Source organism: Centroberyx affinis, unplaced genomic scaffold (assembly GCF_046629955.1).
Source record: "Centroberyx affinis isolate AG114_WGS23_722 - 3 ecotype Tasmania unplaced genomic scaffold, CSIRO-AGI_Caff_v1 ptg002684l_1, whole genome shotgun sequence".
Classification (NCBI taxonomy): Eukaryota; Metazoa; Chordata; class Actinopteri; order Beryciformes; family Berycidae; genus Centroberyx; species Centroberyx affinis.
In genome coordinates, this window is record NW_027280866.1 from 60,416 (window position 1) to 78,541 (window position 18,126).

General features: G+C 42.0%; 2 protein-coding genes across 4 annotated transcripts; one reads left to right on the forward strand and one right to left on the reverse strand.

Annotated features, from left to right (window-relative positions):
* Window positions 1-965: 965 nt before the first annotated feature.
* rep15 (RAB15 effector protein) lies at window positions 966-4,609 on the forward strand. Its single transcript, XM_071535247.1, has 3 exons — window positions 966-1,022; window positions 1,350-1,697; window positions 2,378-4,609. The coding sequence occupies exons 2-3, from the start codon at window positions 1,401-1,403 to the stop codon at window positions 2,921-2,923; spliced, it is 843 nt and encodes a 280-aa protein (XP_071391348.1). The 5' UTR covers window positions 966-1,022; window positions 1,350-1,400; the 3' UTR covers window positions 2,924-4,609.
* A 442-nt stretch (window positions 4,610-5,051) lies between these two features.
* On the reverse strand, window positions 5,052-9,288 carry poglut3 (protein O-glucosyltransferase 3). 3 transcript variants are annotated; one of them, XM_071535259.1, is made up of 7 exons: window positions 8,960-9,288; window positions 8,382-8,579; window positions 7,715-7,998; window positions 7,150-7,366; window positions 6,103-6,299; window positions 5,799-6,002; window positions 5,052-5,702 (listed from the first exon to the last, which is right to left on the reverse strand). In XM_071535259.1, exons 1-7 carry the CDS (start codon window positions 9,201-9,203, stop codon window positions 5,559-5,561), a joined length of 1,488 nt encoding a protein of 495 aa, XP_071391360.1. In that variant the 5' UTR covers window positions 9,204-9,288; the 3' UTR covers window positions 5,052-5,558. The 3 variants fall into 3 exon arrangements, with proteins under 3 accessions (XP_071391360.1, XP_071391359.1, XP_071391361.1); XM_071535258.1 differs by having other exon boundaries at window positions 5,052-6,002; XM_071535260.1 differs by lacking the exons at window positions 6,103-6,299; window positions 7,150-7,366 and having other exon boundaries at window positions 5,052-6,002.
* Window positions 9,289-18,126: the final 8,838 nt, after the last annotated feature.

The window sequence follows — 18,126 nt, forward strand, 5'->3', positions numbered from 1 at the left end:
TTGAAATAAAAACACATTTATTTTGCGGTAGTACCACAAAATTCAAAAAGTGGCTCATTTTACCCCGTTCTCCCCTATATGCTACAGTACATTACTACTACTGTTTTCTGAGTGTGTATTAGAGTGTAACTGACCCTATATCCATTTAGGGGAAAAAGCAACACTTACTCTTACAAAATGTATGACTGCACAAATTAAAACAAATGATGGTACTTTTTAAAGGACAGTAGACTGCTGAAGTGCTTGGTTGACAAATTGACAACAGTTTTACAGACTGGGTCCTAATGATTTTTAGTGTATATTGTTTTGGAAATGTACTCCTCGCACACATGTATGCAAACAGACAGTGAACATGAACTGACTCTTGACATAATAACCAGTGTTGACACAGGCAGATGAACTCCTTACAGCTAGACAACCTTACAGGCAGACACATGCAGAGATGGACAGACAAGCAAGTTGACCACAAAATCCATCTGGATTCAGCGGGCATCTTGAAGACATTAACTGTTGTGATATGATACACAAAGATGAGACCGTCCATCGCAATTTGCACCTTTTTCGATAGAGAGAGTAAAAAAAAAATGTGTCCCCTAATGTAACATTACACTGGTGAGCCAAACATAAGGATCCTGGCCCGACCTGCACATCCTCCTTTGCGCTTGCGTTTGAAAAGAGACAGTTATGTGGTTTGTTTACCCATTAAACCCTTCAGGCTTCCCCCGATCTAGATGTTGTTACTTCCAGCTAACTGGTAAGATGAGTCTTTTGTTGACTTACTTAAATTTTAGCAAGTTACTTACACCACACCAGTGCTAACATTGACAAGATTAGGAACTCCACCTCAAAACTTTGTACACTGTGGTAGAAATTCCTCTTTGTTCTACTGCATGTGCTGTACACCTCAGTGGACGAACCGCTGAGCTTCACACCACGGCACACACTGTGTATCTCACTAGGGCAGAGAGGAGAGGAGGGCAGGTGGTGTACTCGGAACTGCAGAAACTCCCAGACCCATCCTGGTGAGTTATTTCATTGTTTTCATAGTTGAAGAGCTTGTTTGTAGACGGTCAGAGAAGAAAAACACCGATACCAGTACTGCTAACCATATGGAACCATATGTCACTGTTCCTATGGAATCATGAGGAATGTGACAATGGTTCCATATGGTTAGCAGTACTGGGTGTTTTTCCGGCACCTCAAGAACATCTTTGTACTTTTGTACCTTTTTGTCTGGCACTAATGTAATATGGTTTAATGGAAACATCTTCTCATAAGTAAACATCTGTTCATGTGAGATCACAGTTTACACTGTTGTAATCATACACATTATATTCATATCTTCCCAGTGTATCAGGGAGACCACCCTCTGATCTCCCACCCTTCATCGTCACTCCACCATGGGCCAGACCAAGAGCAAGCCCTCTTCTAACCCCTTCCAGAACTCCAGCTTCTTCTCCTCCTTCAGCTCCTCGCGGCGCTCCACGCTCGGCTCCCCCTCGTACGATAACAGCTTATCCCCCCGGCCGAGCATCTTCTCCACACTGTGGCGGCCCAACGCCCCCGTCTCCAACCCCAATGATTTCATCCCTCTCTTCAGCGACTGCATCTGCACTGCATCGTCCAGAACCCAGGAGTACCTGGTCTTTAAGGACCCCGAGGACAAGTTCCACCCCAGCCCCGAGGTGCTCACTCAGGTAGAAAACACTGTTTACTCTATAGCCTAGAATGCTTTGAAAACTAGTTCTGTCTTAGGTTTCCCTAAAAGTGCATTAGTGCTAGAATTTTCTTTGTTTCACTGTAAGTCAGAAGATAACGACAGTTTTAAGAACAAAGTGTATAAAAGTGCTTTTGATATGAAAACCAAACAAACTTATGAATATGATCTTGGTGCTTAGCCAATCAGGGGCCATCGATTTAGCTATAACTACTGACAGTACCCCTCAAAACTTTAAGAGCATAACAGTATTCTACCACCTTGTCAATCAAACAGTGTATTCAGTACTGTGATGTCTTTTTCCTTGGATATTCTGTTGATGCAGTTTGAGTTTCTCTTTTCTTTGTCTGTTCAGTCATGGTGGCTATTGCTGCTCATGCTAACTACCCAGTTCTTCTTCTATTTATTCCAAACAAACCGGAAATGTAAAACACAACACTTCCTGTGCACCAAAGGATTTTTCACAGGAAAGACCTACCAGACACCAAATGTAAAAGCTTTCATAATCTGGCAATAGGTTGAATCACTATTGTGTTGTAAAAACTAGCAAAATGGACATTTATTTATATGAAGTCACCATGGCTACGCAACAGCCTAATATCCCCAACAATGCTGCTCTTCCCATAGATCTCATACTTGTTTGTTCTTGCCTTCCAACAGATCTTCCTCATGACCTACATCTCTCAGAGTATCAATCTCAATATGACAGAAACCTTCAACTGCACAGCCATGACGCCTGCGCAACGCATCCTCCTGGGGGCTGACTGGGTCTGGGCCGTGCTGGAGAAACCAACCAAGAACCCTCGTATCCAGATCGCGGTACAGGTACTCCACCTCCCAGAACGAGAGGGCGCTGAAGAGGACAGTTATCCCCCAGAGGCGTGCACTGAATCCATGCAGATGGCCCAGAGGGAGTCCAGCAACAGGACCATGTGTGAGAGGATGGTGGACTTCTGCACCTCCATCGGCAAAGACTGCTACGCTCTCTTCTTGTTCTTCGGGAAGAAAAAGGACAAGGGGAATATCTACGGCGTCCTCAGCAACAACTTCGAGGCCGCCATCGGGAAATGCGACAAGATTGACAGGGGTTTGATCGAGAACTTTTTCAAAGGGTCGAGGTATCTCCATACCCCTTCAGGGATGCTACAGGCGATTGTCACCAAAAAGGAAGGAGAACCTCTCACTCTGATGATTAAGTTCAGCTGAACCAATGTGACTTGTAATATTTTATGGCCTATGGTGTGTGATACAAAGACATAACAATAAATATATAACTTAATGCTACAGAAAAGAGGAGGCTATTGATCTATCTCTTGAGAAAGAACCTCCTAACAAGAGAGGGGTTTTTAAGTTTTTCCATGCCAAGGACAGATACATGTTTGGCCAGGGACCCCAACTAAAATAAATTTATCCTACTTTGTTATTAGATATAATTCAGTACAGAATTCCATATCCGTCTATACTGTTTCTTGGAAGATATCAGTGGAGAGAGAAAAAGCGTAGTATAAGGTAGAAGACACATTCTCATAATCCTAACTTCAAATTCACCAATTTAAAGGATTTGATGTTATCGCTTGTGCCACAATCCAAGGTGAGCATTCATGCAGGAGCCAAAAAGAATGAGGTACTAATAAATGGTGATTATAGAGGACATAAATCTACAGGACCATCAGAAAGAAAGCACAATTCACTATAGCCACCTTGAATGTTACAGGCTTGAACGTGAGTGCAGTATGCCATTGGTTTTATCAAGTGGGTGCCTCCCATCACCCTCGGAACCCCCTCTGCTGGCTTGAAACGGCCTGCTCAGCAGTTCAGAAACCAAACTGTATCAACCGTTATGGGCTAAAGTGACGGCTGATCTTGCTGACTTGAAATGCCCCGCTCAACAGTTAGGAAACCCAAACTGTACTTACAAACAATTACAGCAAGATCAATACTCACTCCGGCTACCAAATTTGTATACTGCATAACATCTGTCCTAGTCGTAAAATATATTTTCTGATTTTTTTCTGATTTTATGTCTTAGTCATAAGAGAGATTTTCTTTTCCTTCTTTTCAGCCTGATCAAACATGCTACTACCAAACAAACAGCTAGCATGCTAAAGCTAACGAGCCAACAATGAAAACCAGGAATTATTTTGAAAAAAAATGAGGACAGCTGTAAACACCCTCAACTCTTGATTAACAATTTTGTCACTTTCACCTGAAAAATAGTGTTTCCTCTGTTACCACTGTCACAAATACGGGAAATAAGACTTGAACAATTTAAAAATTTGCATCATGAAATGCCAAATATGTCCCATGTCTCCAGGTTAGAAATATGCAGGTCATTGATGATGTACTGAAATTTCTATTCTCCATTTTACTGGGAAGTCCATTAACAATCCATAATGGCCCTTGATTTAAATTTTTTTTGAAGGATCAGAAAGCATCCTTTTTTTTCTCAACAACCCAATGACTTTAGATCTACACAGATATAATTGCAAGACCTTGACAGATGGATCAAAAGCCAGCCAAACCTAGCCAAGTCAGCCTTCTAGAGTAAAGTAGATGATGATACATGCAGCCTTAAAGCCATTCACTCTCACTAATTTAGACACTAGCTTTGAGGTCAATCTCTTCTTTATCCAACAAGATGTACGGAGTCAACTTATTCTCATTATTCTGTTTTTGTGACATGGCAATGATCACCATGATCATTTCTATCAATGTCAAAGAATCAGAGGTAGCTACAATGTAAATTCATTAATTCAAACAAAAACTCAAGCAATTTTAAAATATCCCCACTGTGGCTGGATACCTTGCAAATTTGAGTTGAATCATTTCATTTGCAGTTATGATTAACATTTTGTACAGCTTTCTCATGAACTATTTTACTATTTGGAAGAGGGCAGATTGTTCTATATGTATTGACACTTACCTGAATCTACTTTTCTTGATTAAACAAAAATGTCTCTTGAACTATGGTGGGTTATTTTCTTATGAATAGTCAAACTATTTTACATTTACATTACAGGCTGCAATAACCTCAAAATAACTAAAGGATGAATGTTTGATGTTGTTTCTGTAGCATATTCGGTTCAGAGTACAGAAGCTAAGAAATTTGTTGATGAAAGGGATTTATACAGAGCTTCTACAACATGCAAAATATATTTTCATGAGCACACATTAGTTTTGTTATTAATATGAAAAGGGATATCAAGTTCAGCTGCATGCATAAGTGTTATTTCATTATTTTTTTTATTGTTTTATCTGTTAATAAATAAGGTTTTTACAGCCGTCAAACTACTAAGATCTTTATTTGAATATAAAAGCAATACAAATGATCCATTATTATTCAAATACTGCAAGGGTTGAATAAATGTATGAATGAAAACATTCACACATGGAGAATAAATTAAACAATGACCTTTGAAGTGGATAGCCACTTCTTCACAAAGATGGCAGTTATATTGGCACAGTTTTCCTATATTACTGACATGAGCTTGAATAAGGTACAAAAACAACACAAAGCACAGCATGAAAAACTATTTTCACAGCGTGATCTCCTGCAGGTTTGTATCCATTTGCTGGTCTGATTGTAATGCAGAGGTAAAAGTCTTTGAAATGGCAGGGGACAATTTTTTTTAACTTTCTGACTACTAAAAAGGAATTCAAGTTTATATGGAAAATCATTCCTGAAATGACCTCTACTCTCCAAAATGAAATCAAAGAACAGGATTGGGGTTGCTGACTATAACAGTGAAAGTCACATTTTCTTGCAGGCACTGGGACGTATCCTCACCACTGACTTGGCAGGAACATATTAATGGGACATAGTAACTAAAGACAGTGTCCGTCATAGTTCGTCCTTCTCCACGGTGGGTTCATCTTTCCGGCTTTCGCGCTCACACGTACAGCGAGCGGTATTGTCGTCCGGCTGAGGCACCAGCTCCATGTCTGGGTGCTGTGTGGGCCGGTCTGACTGCCGCTCCGAGTACAGCTGCAGCACTCTGTAGTAGTAACAGTACAGTCTGGCTGGTTGCAGCAGTTCTCTAACGAGCGCCTGGCCTGCTTTTGCAATCTCCTGTGCTTCAGCGTCGTTCTCTTTGGCCCATTTGATTTTCTCGAGGATGTCGGACAGGCTTCTCTTCACAGGGATGTAGTGGGTGCCCGGTCTCAGATGGCTGTAGAAGTGCTCGTAATACGGCGAGTCCTGCTTCAGAACCAGACTGTTTCCGAGCATCAAGTAAGGAAACCTGTATGCTGCCACTGTTCCGTCCACGTTCACTTGGTACTTGTACTAAAAAGCGGGAGAGGAAAGTATAACCGTTTTTTTTAACATTCTAACTGTTATTGAATGTTAGAAAAGGAAGATTAAAACATTCAAAATATTTCCTCACCTTGAAGAAGTCAAAGAATCCAACAAGCGATGCTTTGCCCACTTCTTTCTCCCTGTGCCTGAAAAAGAACCAGCCTGTGATCCCTGCGTCCAACAGCTCTGGGTGTTTCTTGGACAGTGAGACCAGGTGAAGCCGCTCCTCCCGACTGTCCCGGCCGCGGAAAAACGCCTGTTCTGTTTTATTAGCCCATGGTGGCCCTGGAAGACGGCGATCCAAATATTAACAATATTAATAGAGATACACTAAGTAAGACACTTACTTGAATCCAACTTTAAACAGACTTGGATGGTTAGATATACAGTGAATTGTTGGTTAACTAAAACACGATTTCCCCACAGGTATCACTGGGATTTCGTTTTATCGTTAATGATGGCACTAAGCATTTTAAAATGATACATTTTCACAAATTATTAGAAAATAGAGCATGTGAAGAGGAATATTAACACTGGTGTATAGAAAGGCTAGCACAAGACAGCTACTTAATATTTGAATAACCAGCTTACATTCTAGATCAACAAAAATACAGTGGAGTAGTTTTATCTCTAAATGTACCAGACATAATCAAAATAGGTTTTAGAAGTATTAGCATATTTGTCAGGTTTTCAACTTGTAGTATTTGAACAAGTTAAGCCTGGGGTAAAGGTGGCTCTCTCTCCTGGCCCATTAATTAATCCTAATGTTAATTGAAGTGGCAGTTTAACGACGGACTGGTCTGGTTAGAAAAGGTAACAGCAGTCTGGTTATGCAACTGACAACTGGACATAAATCAAAAGGTGTGGGAGAACTAGGGAGAGACAAATACATTTTCAGTTAGTGATACACTACAAAGAGCATCATGACAATGCATCTGTCAGTTTCAGGATTGTCACTGGGCAGTTGCAGTACAGCTTTTAACAAGCCGCATCCAAGGTTGCAAAGGGACAAATGTAGCAACTTATTCCCCATAAGGCGACAAGTGCCTTGTACAGTAAAATTCAATGTCAAGGCTTCCCTTTACTGCTCCTACAGATCAATACACACCAGCACTGTGTGGCTTGTGTTTGTTACCTGTATTGCCTTGGACAGACAGCAGGTCATTGGTTACGCCTCTCATGGCCTCCAGGGTGGAGTGAGTGACGTCATAGGTGGGGAGGACGATGTCCCTCGTGTCCGCGGAGCCACACCAGGACAAGACGGGCACAGGCCCGGGACTGGCGTCCGCCTTCCTCGTCTCCATTGGCCAGTCTCCCACATTGATGTAAAACTCCACATCGGGCAACTTCACCTGCAACGGCAAATCAGGTGATTAATGACAGAAGTTTTACAAGTTGAAGGAGTGGGGGCAAAAAACGAATGAAAGTAACTGAGGAGGTGAACAAGAAGATATCATTTTTACTTTCAAAAGTTACATAAATACATGAGTTCCATTTTTGTTTTATTTACAATGATGAACCATGGAAGTTCTGTGCTTTATTGTGGCATCTTTGTGGGTTCAATTTAGTATTTGCAATGCCAACATCGCGCAGTAATTACTTGACTGGTCAAATAATCTAATTTCCATTTAATTTACATCCCTAAAACACACACACACACACACACACACACACACACACACACACACACACCTCTTTACCTTCCGTGTTAGAGACAGCAGCATTTCATCTGAGAACATCTTGAAGTCGGTGTATTTCCCCAGGGAGCGGCGGTACACCTGGTTGTCGATGACGGCGTAGTGAATCAGACCTCCTCTGTTGGCGAATCTCCGGGGCACTTCCTGTCGGAGGCGCTCCAGGTCGACGCTGGGGAAAGAACTCAAGTCCTCCAGGACCTGGGGCTCCTCGGCGGGACACCGCAGGACGCTCTCCCAGGTGGAGGCGTCGGGTTCAGGACAGTCACAGTATTCGTGATAGACCGGACCTGAGCGTTAGTAACAGTAGTAGTAAATTAAGAGGCTTTTGTTTGAAGCCGCACAAGGCAACTTCATATGCTGGTGGGTCCAAAGTGTTTTTAAATTTTAACTAAAATACCTATACATTTCCCGGGAAATATGAATAGGGTTCAGTCTCGATTTGAATGGCCTCGCCTACTATTATATGGGCAAAATAATGAGATTTATATATGCATGACCATGACAGGCTCAAAGAGGCTTTGGATCAGCACTATTAGACAGCTTACACACAGTTAGTGAATAGCATGGCTTTCTAATTTTGACATTTTAGTGATTTAGCGCACGTTTCTCTGTGCAAAACTTTCGTGAATGTGGGCTTTTAAACGATGTGACACAAGGAAGACAGGTATACCTTGGAGGGTATAGGGTGACTTGGCGACAGCAGCATCCCGGTGGAGCACTTCCACCTTTAACCCCTCCAGCGTAGAGCCGTACAGGCGATACCTCACCAGGAAGGACCCGTCTCCTCTGTCCAGCGGCGGAGGGACATGGATGCGGATATGCTGCTTCTGGGCCAGCGTGCTCACCTTCACTTTAAATGTGTCTTTACCTGAAACAAACAGCAGGAGTAAAGACACACAGACACCAGAGACATAGAGATGTTGAATTCCAGCCATGCTACAGGGCTAATGGATGGCAATGCCCTCTCTAAAGCAAGAGGCATTAAAATGAGTACTAAATGATGAGGCCTTTCTAAAGTGAGTCATTGGTTATGGTTATGCTGACATTTATGTTGCTGTATACTTGTCAAAGATTAGGTAACATGAGCAAAATAGTGTTGGAGGAAAGTTAAAAGTCTGAAAACTATTGCTAAATCAGTTTTGGATCACGAGAAAAAACGTGATGATGCAGAACCGCTGTAATGGCACGGGCTCTGCTTCAGATAATGCGGAAATAATGCATTTAATACTGTGTTTTTAAACGGTTTACCTGGCGAGAAAGTCAGGTTTTCTCCTTTTGAATTGACCGCCTGAATGTAGAAGTACCGGACCGGTAAAACCACCCCGGGCTGTAGCCCCGGACCCCAGATGTGACATCTCTCCGGAGTGACTTCTGATGAGGAACAAAGCGGAAAGTTTGTCCAAGTGAACGCAACTAAAACAACAAACCTACACAGTAAGCGTCTCTCAAACGGCTGAGCTAACGTTAAAGCAAAGCTTCGTGTACACACCATGTTCCTACAACCGTTAACTGCTAAACATGCAGACTTAGCGTTACTAGGAACTTTTCATGGCGAGTTAAGGCAACTCCTTCGCCGACATGTTATCGCAGAGATTGAGGTTCGTGGAGGAGAGACACGCGGACACGCCCATTATCCGGTGGTGCCTTCAGGGGACGTCGGAAATTATCTGTAGTTCGCGCATTTGAACGGCCCACCTAAGTGGTAAATATGACTGGGAGAGTGGGAATTTTCTTTTTATTCCATTAAAAAATCTATATTTATTAAAAAAAAAAAAAATCAAGTATGCAAAAACACATGTAAGATATTCTAATGGTACTAACTCAAACAATACTCTCTGCCAACGTTTAACTGTTGGTACTTTGTCATTAATCCATTACAATAAAATGTTTTTCCTTGCCTTGAAGGTAAGGATGCAATATAATTGTTTGTAGTATGCTCTGTAGTCTGTATATTTAGCAAATGTTACAAAAATAAATTCACAACACCCACTGGCGTTGTCTATGGGCCGTGTAGTGTTAATGTGAAAAATTGCATCTCCCGTCGGTCACAATTTTCTGGATATCCAATTAGAGTCAGCCTGTTCCTCTCATGTGTCTTGATTGCATTCATGGAGGAGAATGCAGGGACCAAAATATTTGATAATTTGATAATTTTCCATCCAAGTAAAAAAAACAAAAAACATAATCCAATCAGAGATTCTAATCACTATCCCTTGACTCCCATTGACACACACACCTCATCATAGCCTACTGATAACACAGGTAACTTTTTAAATCCAATGTCTTAAATTGAGCTTTTGCTTCTAGTTATGTTCTGGCCCGCCATCTAATAACCTAGAAAAATTGTCCCGAGGCCAAATTTACTTGCCGACCCCTGGTCTAGAGTAACCCTTCCTGTCTCTTAAGAAAATGTATCACAATAGGCTACTACCTGTATAAATGTGCTTAAGACTAGGGTAGCCCATCTTGTCGGGTAGGAACATTTATCAGAATAGGCTACTACCTGTATAAATGTGTTAAAGATGTGAACCCATCCTGTCATGTAGGAAAGTGTATCAGAAATGGCTACTAAGTGTATAAATGTGGTACAGACTAGGGTAGCTCATTCTGTCTCTGAAGAAAATCTATCAGAATAGGCTACTATCTGTATAAATGTCATTAAGATTAGGGTAGCGCGTAACAAAGTGGATATCTAATAAGGCTTGGGTAGAGCACCTCAGTGATTAAGGACACATAGATGGCAGACACTAAGTGGATAAGGTAAAATAAAATTTTATTGCATGCACACAGAAGGTATGCCTGCTACGGAGTGAGTCGGGAGGCTTCATATAAGGAAGAACTGTCAATTTTGTTTCAGTTTACACCAATAGGTCTACAATAGCGCCAAAATTCGAGACCGGTGCCACCAATCTGACTTTTCCCACTAGCATATGATACTGCACAGAAGTAGCCAAGCCTTGCTTGCTCTGGAACAGCTTCCCTCTTCACGTCCAGAGCCCCTTTTTAAAAAGACGTCGACTGGATTTCCCTTGATTGCTGAGCAGCCACAGATGCTCAGGTCCGCTGGGTCACGGGACTCACCGGAACATAGGAGGGAACAGAGAGACAGCCGATCAGGAATGAACTTACCAATAACAACTAATATACAACCATCCTTTCATAAAAATGTAGAAACACTAAAACAAAAATGGCAAAATGAAATACAACTAGGATGCTGTCGGGGGCCAACAGCAAGGCTATATCCCCGAAATTCCCTGATCCTCGAAGGCCCCATTAAGTCAAATGTAATAAAGCCATTCAATAATCAAACAAAAAGACTCCAGGGTTAATATTCCCAACTATGTTGGTTGTATGTCCCAACTATTTTTATTTCGCCAAATAATACAATTTTTCCTTCTGGGCTAATCTAAAGTTAATTATATTAATATTACTCCAAAATGAATGGATATAATCCTCTAGGGATTGTCTCCCCAATAATAAAGGGTATGCACCTTTTTAGCACTCAATAATAAATGTAACTAACTAATAGTTATTATAATCATAAACATATGAAAATCAATTCTTCCTCTAGGGGATATCAATGTCCATGCCAAATTTGAAAAGATTCTTATAAAAACTGTTCAAGTTATCGCGTTCACACGAAGGATCTGCGGCGGACGAGACGGCGGATGCGGCGGCGGACACAGCAGTGGACGCGGCGGCGGGTGGGGTGAATCCATAATATCCCCAAAACTCATTTCGGAGATATAATAACAGTGCCCCGCTACAAGAGAGTGAAGCCTGGTGTTACTGGCTGTTGGAGAGGAGAGGAGAGTGGAGCCTGGTGTTACTGGCTGGTGGAGAGGAGAGTGAAGCCTGGTGTTACTGGCTGATGAAGAGGAGAGTGGAGCCTGGTGTTACTGGCTGATGGAGAGGAGAGTGAAGCCTGGTGTTACTGGCTGATGGAGAGGAGAGTGGAGCCTGGTGTTACTGGCTGATGGAGAGGAGAGTGGAGCCTGGTGTTACTGGCTGGTGGAGAGGAGAGTGGAGCCTGGTGTTACTGGCTGATGGAGAGGAGAGTGGAGCCTGGTGTTACTGGCTGGTGGAGAGGAGAGTGGAGCCTGGTGTTACTGGCTGGTGGAGAGGAGAATGGAGCCTGGTGTTACTGGCTGATGGAGAGGAGAGTGGAGCTTGGTGTTGATGGAGAGAGGAGAGGAGAGTGGAGCCTGGAGTTACTGGCTGATGGAGAGGAGAGTGGAGCCTGGTGGTATTGGCTGATGGAGAGGAGAGTGGAGCCTGGTGGTATTGGCTGATGAAGAGGCGAGTGAAGCCTGGTGGTATTGGCTGATGGAGAGGAGAGTGAAGCCTGGTGGTATTGGCTGATGGAGAGGAGAGTGAAGCCTGGTGGTATTGGCTGATGGAGAGGAAAGGAGAGTGGAGCCTGGCGGTATTGGCTGATGGAGAGGAGAGTGAAGCCTGGTGTTACTTGCTGATGGAGAGGAGAGTGGAGCCTGGTGTTACTGGCTGGTGGAGAGGAGAGTGGAGCCTGGTGGTATTGGCTGATGGACAGGAGAGTGAAGCCTGGTGGTATTGGCTGCTTTTCTCCATGAAGCTCTTTGTAACTTCTTGTTGTCAAAAGTGCTATGAAGTAAAGCTTACTTACTGACTTACCTACTTACTTACAATTTACAGTTAATACAGTAGCCTATATAGTATATAACAGGTCAGAAATCGAATTAGCTGCTGCTGCAGCTGCTGCTCTGAGCTAATAGGACAGCTGACAGTGCTGGCATGGAACAGCACACTCAGCAGATCAGAAAGTGAATTGTATCAACAAATAGGCCTATAGGCTAAAGGGACGGCTAACTCTGCTGACTTGGAACAGCCCGCTCAACATATCAGAAACCGAACTGTATCAACAATTATAGGCTAAAGGGACGGCTGACTCTGCTGGCTTGAGATAGCCTGCTTAGCAAATCAGAACCCGAACTGTATCAACGAATATAGGCTAAAGGGACGGCTGACTCTGCTGGCTTGATATGGCCTGCTTAGCAGATCTGAAACCGAATTATATCACCTAACAATCATACCGAGATCTGAGGACAGTGTATCACGGCGGCTACCAAGTCTCTAAAAACCTATTTATGTCTAAAACTACACTATTTACAGTACCTGCAATCAGAGTCTCAGGTGTCTCTTGGGAGGAGGGGGGCTGCTGCTGCTGTCATCGCTGCTAGCCTTCCTCTTCCTCCGACTCTGACGCATCGGCATGTCTCTGGGCCTGGGGAAGGTACAGAAGGGACAGCTAAAGGGATGGCTGACTCTGCTGGCTTGAGACAGCCCACTCAGCAGATCAGAAACTGAATTGTATCAACAAACAATCAAACCTGGGGAAGGTACAGAAGACGGACAGCAGCATGCGGCCCTCTGGACTGTAGTCAGTCAGCCTCCACCGACCCTTCAGCTCCCCTCTCACACGGCAGCAGACTGGGGAGATGACCCTGATGAAACGGCTGCCCGCCACCTTGGAAATAAGACCACATTGGAAATAAGAGTTTTGTGTAACACTTTCATGTGCCATCCTCTGGGTTCAATGTAAGTCCTTCAACATGTTTGATTATTTTTTTGCCCATAATAAATGCAATCAATCACCTCCATAGCGCAGACGTGGTTCCTGGGGTCTGCCTTCAGGGCTGCTGGCTCGACCTTGTCAGGGTGGCTTGGTGTCACAAGGGAGCGAGCTGAAGATCTGGAGGCTGCTGTGGACCTGATCACAGCTGCCGGTGCTTCCATCACAGGACCTAGGGATGGGACAGTATATTGAAATTCAATATATCGCAATACAAAAATGTGACAATACATGGGGCAGAAAAATTCATCGCAATATCAGCTATATCTTACTCTGCTGGAGTAATCACAAATGAGATGGCTTGCCCATCAAAATTTCACAAGCTCTCTATCAAAATTATTAGGCTATTATTATTTGCACTTTGTAATGACATTTTAAATTGTTGTCGTACTTTGTTGTCATTGAACTTTTATCCTATTACATCGTTTCGTGGTTGCAGTGTTTCCCCTACCATAGAAGTTAGTGGGTGGGCCCACTAATGTCGGGCCCAGTAATGGTGATCACCTGCCCACTAATCCCTGTCAACAATTACGCCAATGTTTGCCAGCTCTGCAGTGTTTGGCCCTTCAGGCAAATCACAGAGTAACTAAGCCCCAAACCCAAATCTGTGGTTAAGCCTGACATCTACTACCCTACCCCTCCATCTACCCTAGCTTTCACCATTAGATGTCAGGCTACACCACAGATTTGGGTTTGGGGTTTAGTTACTCTTTAAAAACGGAAAAGTCCACCCAACCGGGAAGCCAGGCCACTTTAAACAAACGCACAATCAAATGACAGGCACAAACAGTTCAATCTAAGCCGCAGAGCTGGCAGGTTGTGTTGTGAAAATGTTGGGAAAGAAGAACTAATGTGTTCAAGTGAATTTAACTTCTAAAGAGACAGAAATATAATTGTCATTTTCTCATTATCCATCTTTGAAAGTTAAATTACTATAGTGTAAAGTTTGCTACCTAGCATGGCAAGGAGAGTGAAGGAATATGTAGCCATCTGTTGTTCGATTGACTGTAACGTTAGCTAAATAGGTGGCAGTGGTGTATCTGAATATGGTGGTGAATATGGTGTTAATCTGAATATAGTCATTTAAAAAGTCTCCTATAGACAGCCATCAGTCTCATAACTTATGAATGCACCAGCATTTTAGAATTTTAGAGTCTACTGTTTTGTGAAGCTTATGCGGGAATGGCAACAATATGGAGGGCGTCAACTTGTATTGTGTAATAAGCATATCGTCCCATCCCTACCTAGTGGTGTGTTCTCCATGTGGTCCTGGGATGGATAGACGAAGGGGGTAGTCAGCAGGTCCGCTTCGAAGGCCCCCTCATGGTGAATCCAAGAATAGTCAGTGGACTGTCCGGTGAGGAGGCGGAAGAGGGTGGGGACCACCTGACCAATAGCAAAGATGTTGTCCCTAGTCAGAGGACGGTTCCTCAGGTTGGTCACATTCATCAGTACCCCGACGATTGTTAGCAGCCCATCTAAATGTAAAACACGAGTCATGAATTACTTTTATTTAACTGACTACATGCCTTTCTTAAAAAACATGAAATAAAAAGTAAAAATAGGAAATTTCATCAGTGATTCAGGAAAAATTAAAGATGTGAAAATATCATATATAAAATATTATATATACAAAATATTCAGCACTGTTGACAAAGAAATCCATGCTCAAGCAACAAAAAGGAGCGATGCAACCTTAAATCAAAAACAGCATGCTGATAGAGAAAGGTGTAACACTCTCTTGTAGAATACAAATGGAAATCTATTTATTTTGGTCACTTGACCCTGTGCCTTTCTCTCTCAGCAAGCCCAAATGTTCAGTAAGAATGAATTGTTGGATCATTGTCAAACACCTGAATAAGTATATGTACATTGAGTAAGATGCTGGGTTATTTCAGAAATGGTAGAAAAAATTGTTTGACAGTGGGACTGAATTGGCAAAGGCTTCCAGAGAAAGCTTAAACAGCTCTATAGTTGAGAGACTTGTATAGCTACATGCACCTAAATCCACATCACTCTTTGTGATTATCTGCACATTAAGCAAATTCGGTCTGGGAAAGGTCTTAATTTTATTTCAGTATAATGCTTATAATGCTTTTGAAACATATTGACTTTGAAATATTTTTGTAGACTAGGACTAAGAGAATTCATTGGGTCTAATGATGGGTGCCCATGAGATACCCACTGAGATGCGCTGTACAAATAAAATGTATTATTATTAGCCTATTGTTATGGGTTTTTTTGTTTTTTTTACATGCCCACAGTTAAGATAATTTTTTCCTGGGATTTTCCTGGACATGCTTTACTAATAAACTGCACTCCAATGTCAACATCTAAGAGTGTCAATTAGAAAGTCAATGATATCAAGTTTCCCTATGTACAGTAAAACACTTGAACTAAGATCAAGCTTTTGAATTGTAAAGAGGCACAATTACATAATCTAACACCAAAATCCACCCATTTGCTGATGTTCATAACAATAATGACTCCCACAAGTCCCAGTGGGAACTGCATGTTTTTACATATCAATTTACTTATGTCATTTGAGACATGCTTGTAATAAAAGGCTATCTAAATAAACAAACTTGATTAACCCAAACTGGCAACACATAATGCTAGCTAGCCAGCATCCAATTCACAGCCAACTCTAATTGAAAACTGCACATTTTCACTGTTTTAAGAAATCGTTTTTAGCTAACATTACGCTAGCTAAACAGTAGCAAGTAGCTAGCTAACATCAAACCTAAGCTAACGTTAGCTTGCAGTGGTAATTTAAATTTTTTTTTTAATTGATCAACCCTTTGGCTGGTAAAATATCGAGGGACACAACGGTAAAATAAAAAAACAGTAGTTGTTTTTCTAAGGCTCATATTTTAACGAATCGTCTGTTTTCATCCAAGTTATGTGAGCTAGCTTAGCGAGTCAAAGTTAGCTTGGCTAACTTTGACTCGCCTTATTTTGCCGTACCATGTTTTGTCCCCACATTTTGAAATTTAGTCATGTTGTTGAATCAATACGCATTTCTCAACCCGTGTTTTACGTTTAATTGTGTGTCATTTTTGCGGTCAAGCAATATGTTTTCCATGTTGTACAAACTTAGCATTAAGCTAGCTTGCCGCCACGACTGTTACAGGCCGGCCTGTTCCCGGCTGGGTTGCTCTGGGCGCTAAATTAGGGCGATAAATTACTGAGCAGTTTAAGTACCTGCATGGTCCTGCTCTGAGGGGAGGATGAAACTGGAAATGAACTCGTACTTCTCACGTTGCATTGCACTAGCCAATATTTGGACAGTCTCCGACAAAAGCTGAAGTGCAGAATGATAATTTGGAGTGTTCGGGTCTGCTTTTATACACGTCCCATCGCCCTGGAGACGGAACCTTTTGGACGGAACATGAGCCTTCTGTCCATTATGACAGGTGAGGTACACTGAATGTCCGTTGTTGACAATTGCTTGTCCAAAAAGCATCTACATTTCATTATAGGCTGATATGGTGTAAATTAGTCTCAATTAAGTGCATTACATTCTTTTAGTAGAGCCCCAATTTGTGCCGAATAATTGCGACAAATTCAAGGTGTTGAGCCGTTAGACTGGGTGTCACAGGGTTATAAAATAATGATGCGTTAAGGGTTCGTGGCGCACGGAGCGCAATGGGGACGCCGGTGCCGGGCGCACAGCCATCCTCTACAGCCGCACCACTGTCTGATACCCCGAGTCAGAAAATGAGAATAAAGAACTTGTCCAGTCTGTTCTTAAGACTGTTCTGCTTTTTTCATGCAAATCAAATGAATGTGAAATGTTGAATGCATGGTTAAGTTCACTCTTCCAAAAACAAAAGGCACATTTAGGAAACCTGGGCCAGTCGCAGCAGTGCATTTCGGTGCATTTTGTCTATTAACACTAGACAGAGCATAGGCTGGCTTTGAGATTTTACATTTAAATTTCTGAAACACTGGAAATACTATGGTCTCTTTCCTCCATGACTTTTTCCCAAATATTTGGGCTGTAAATGCATGGATGGATGACATGGATTGATGGAGCACAGTGTGTAATAGTTTATAGTTATCTTTATAGTTGTCTAGGTGTGAATGGGCCTCAACAGCCGCAACTTAGTCGCAAGCCCATAACACACATAACTTTTCTGTCATCCTACTGTGATGCTCTTATGAAACAATAACAAAACAAACATCTCTGACTGGTAAAGGCAAATTGACCTCAGAATAGATGTCTAAGATAAGATAAGATAAAATAGCACTTTATTGATCCCCTTGGGGAAATTCAGGTGCCACAGGAGCAATTGAGGGACAATACCAAAGAAGTAAATGTCAGGTACAGGTAATAAAGAAATAAAGGAAATAGCTACTAACATAGAATAAAGGTAGTGAACATAATATACAACAATAGAGACAATAGAGATAGTGCAAATAATGCAAATAAATGCAAATAATAAATGCAATTTGGATAGTTTCATGGATATATTCCTGAGGTACATAGTATCCCTGTGCAATAGTCAAGAGTCAAAGGTCAGGAGCTGTTTAGGTGGTTTACCTCTACTGTCTATAATGTTAATCATACATATCACTTCTCCTCAATTGTTCTTAAAAGCAAGCAAAATTGCAGTTTCCATTATTGAAACTGCAATTGTACATTAATGACGTTAAACGATAAGATCCCAGAGGTGGATGTGTTTCTTATTGAAAATAAAGACGGATTATGATCCCATGTTTTATTGTGAAAGAACTTTGGTGCGAAAGAATGTTGTGCTTTTAATGTGAAAGAACAAAATGATTACAGAAAGAGGAGAGGAGT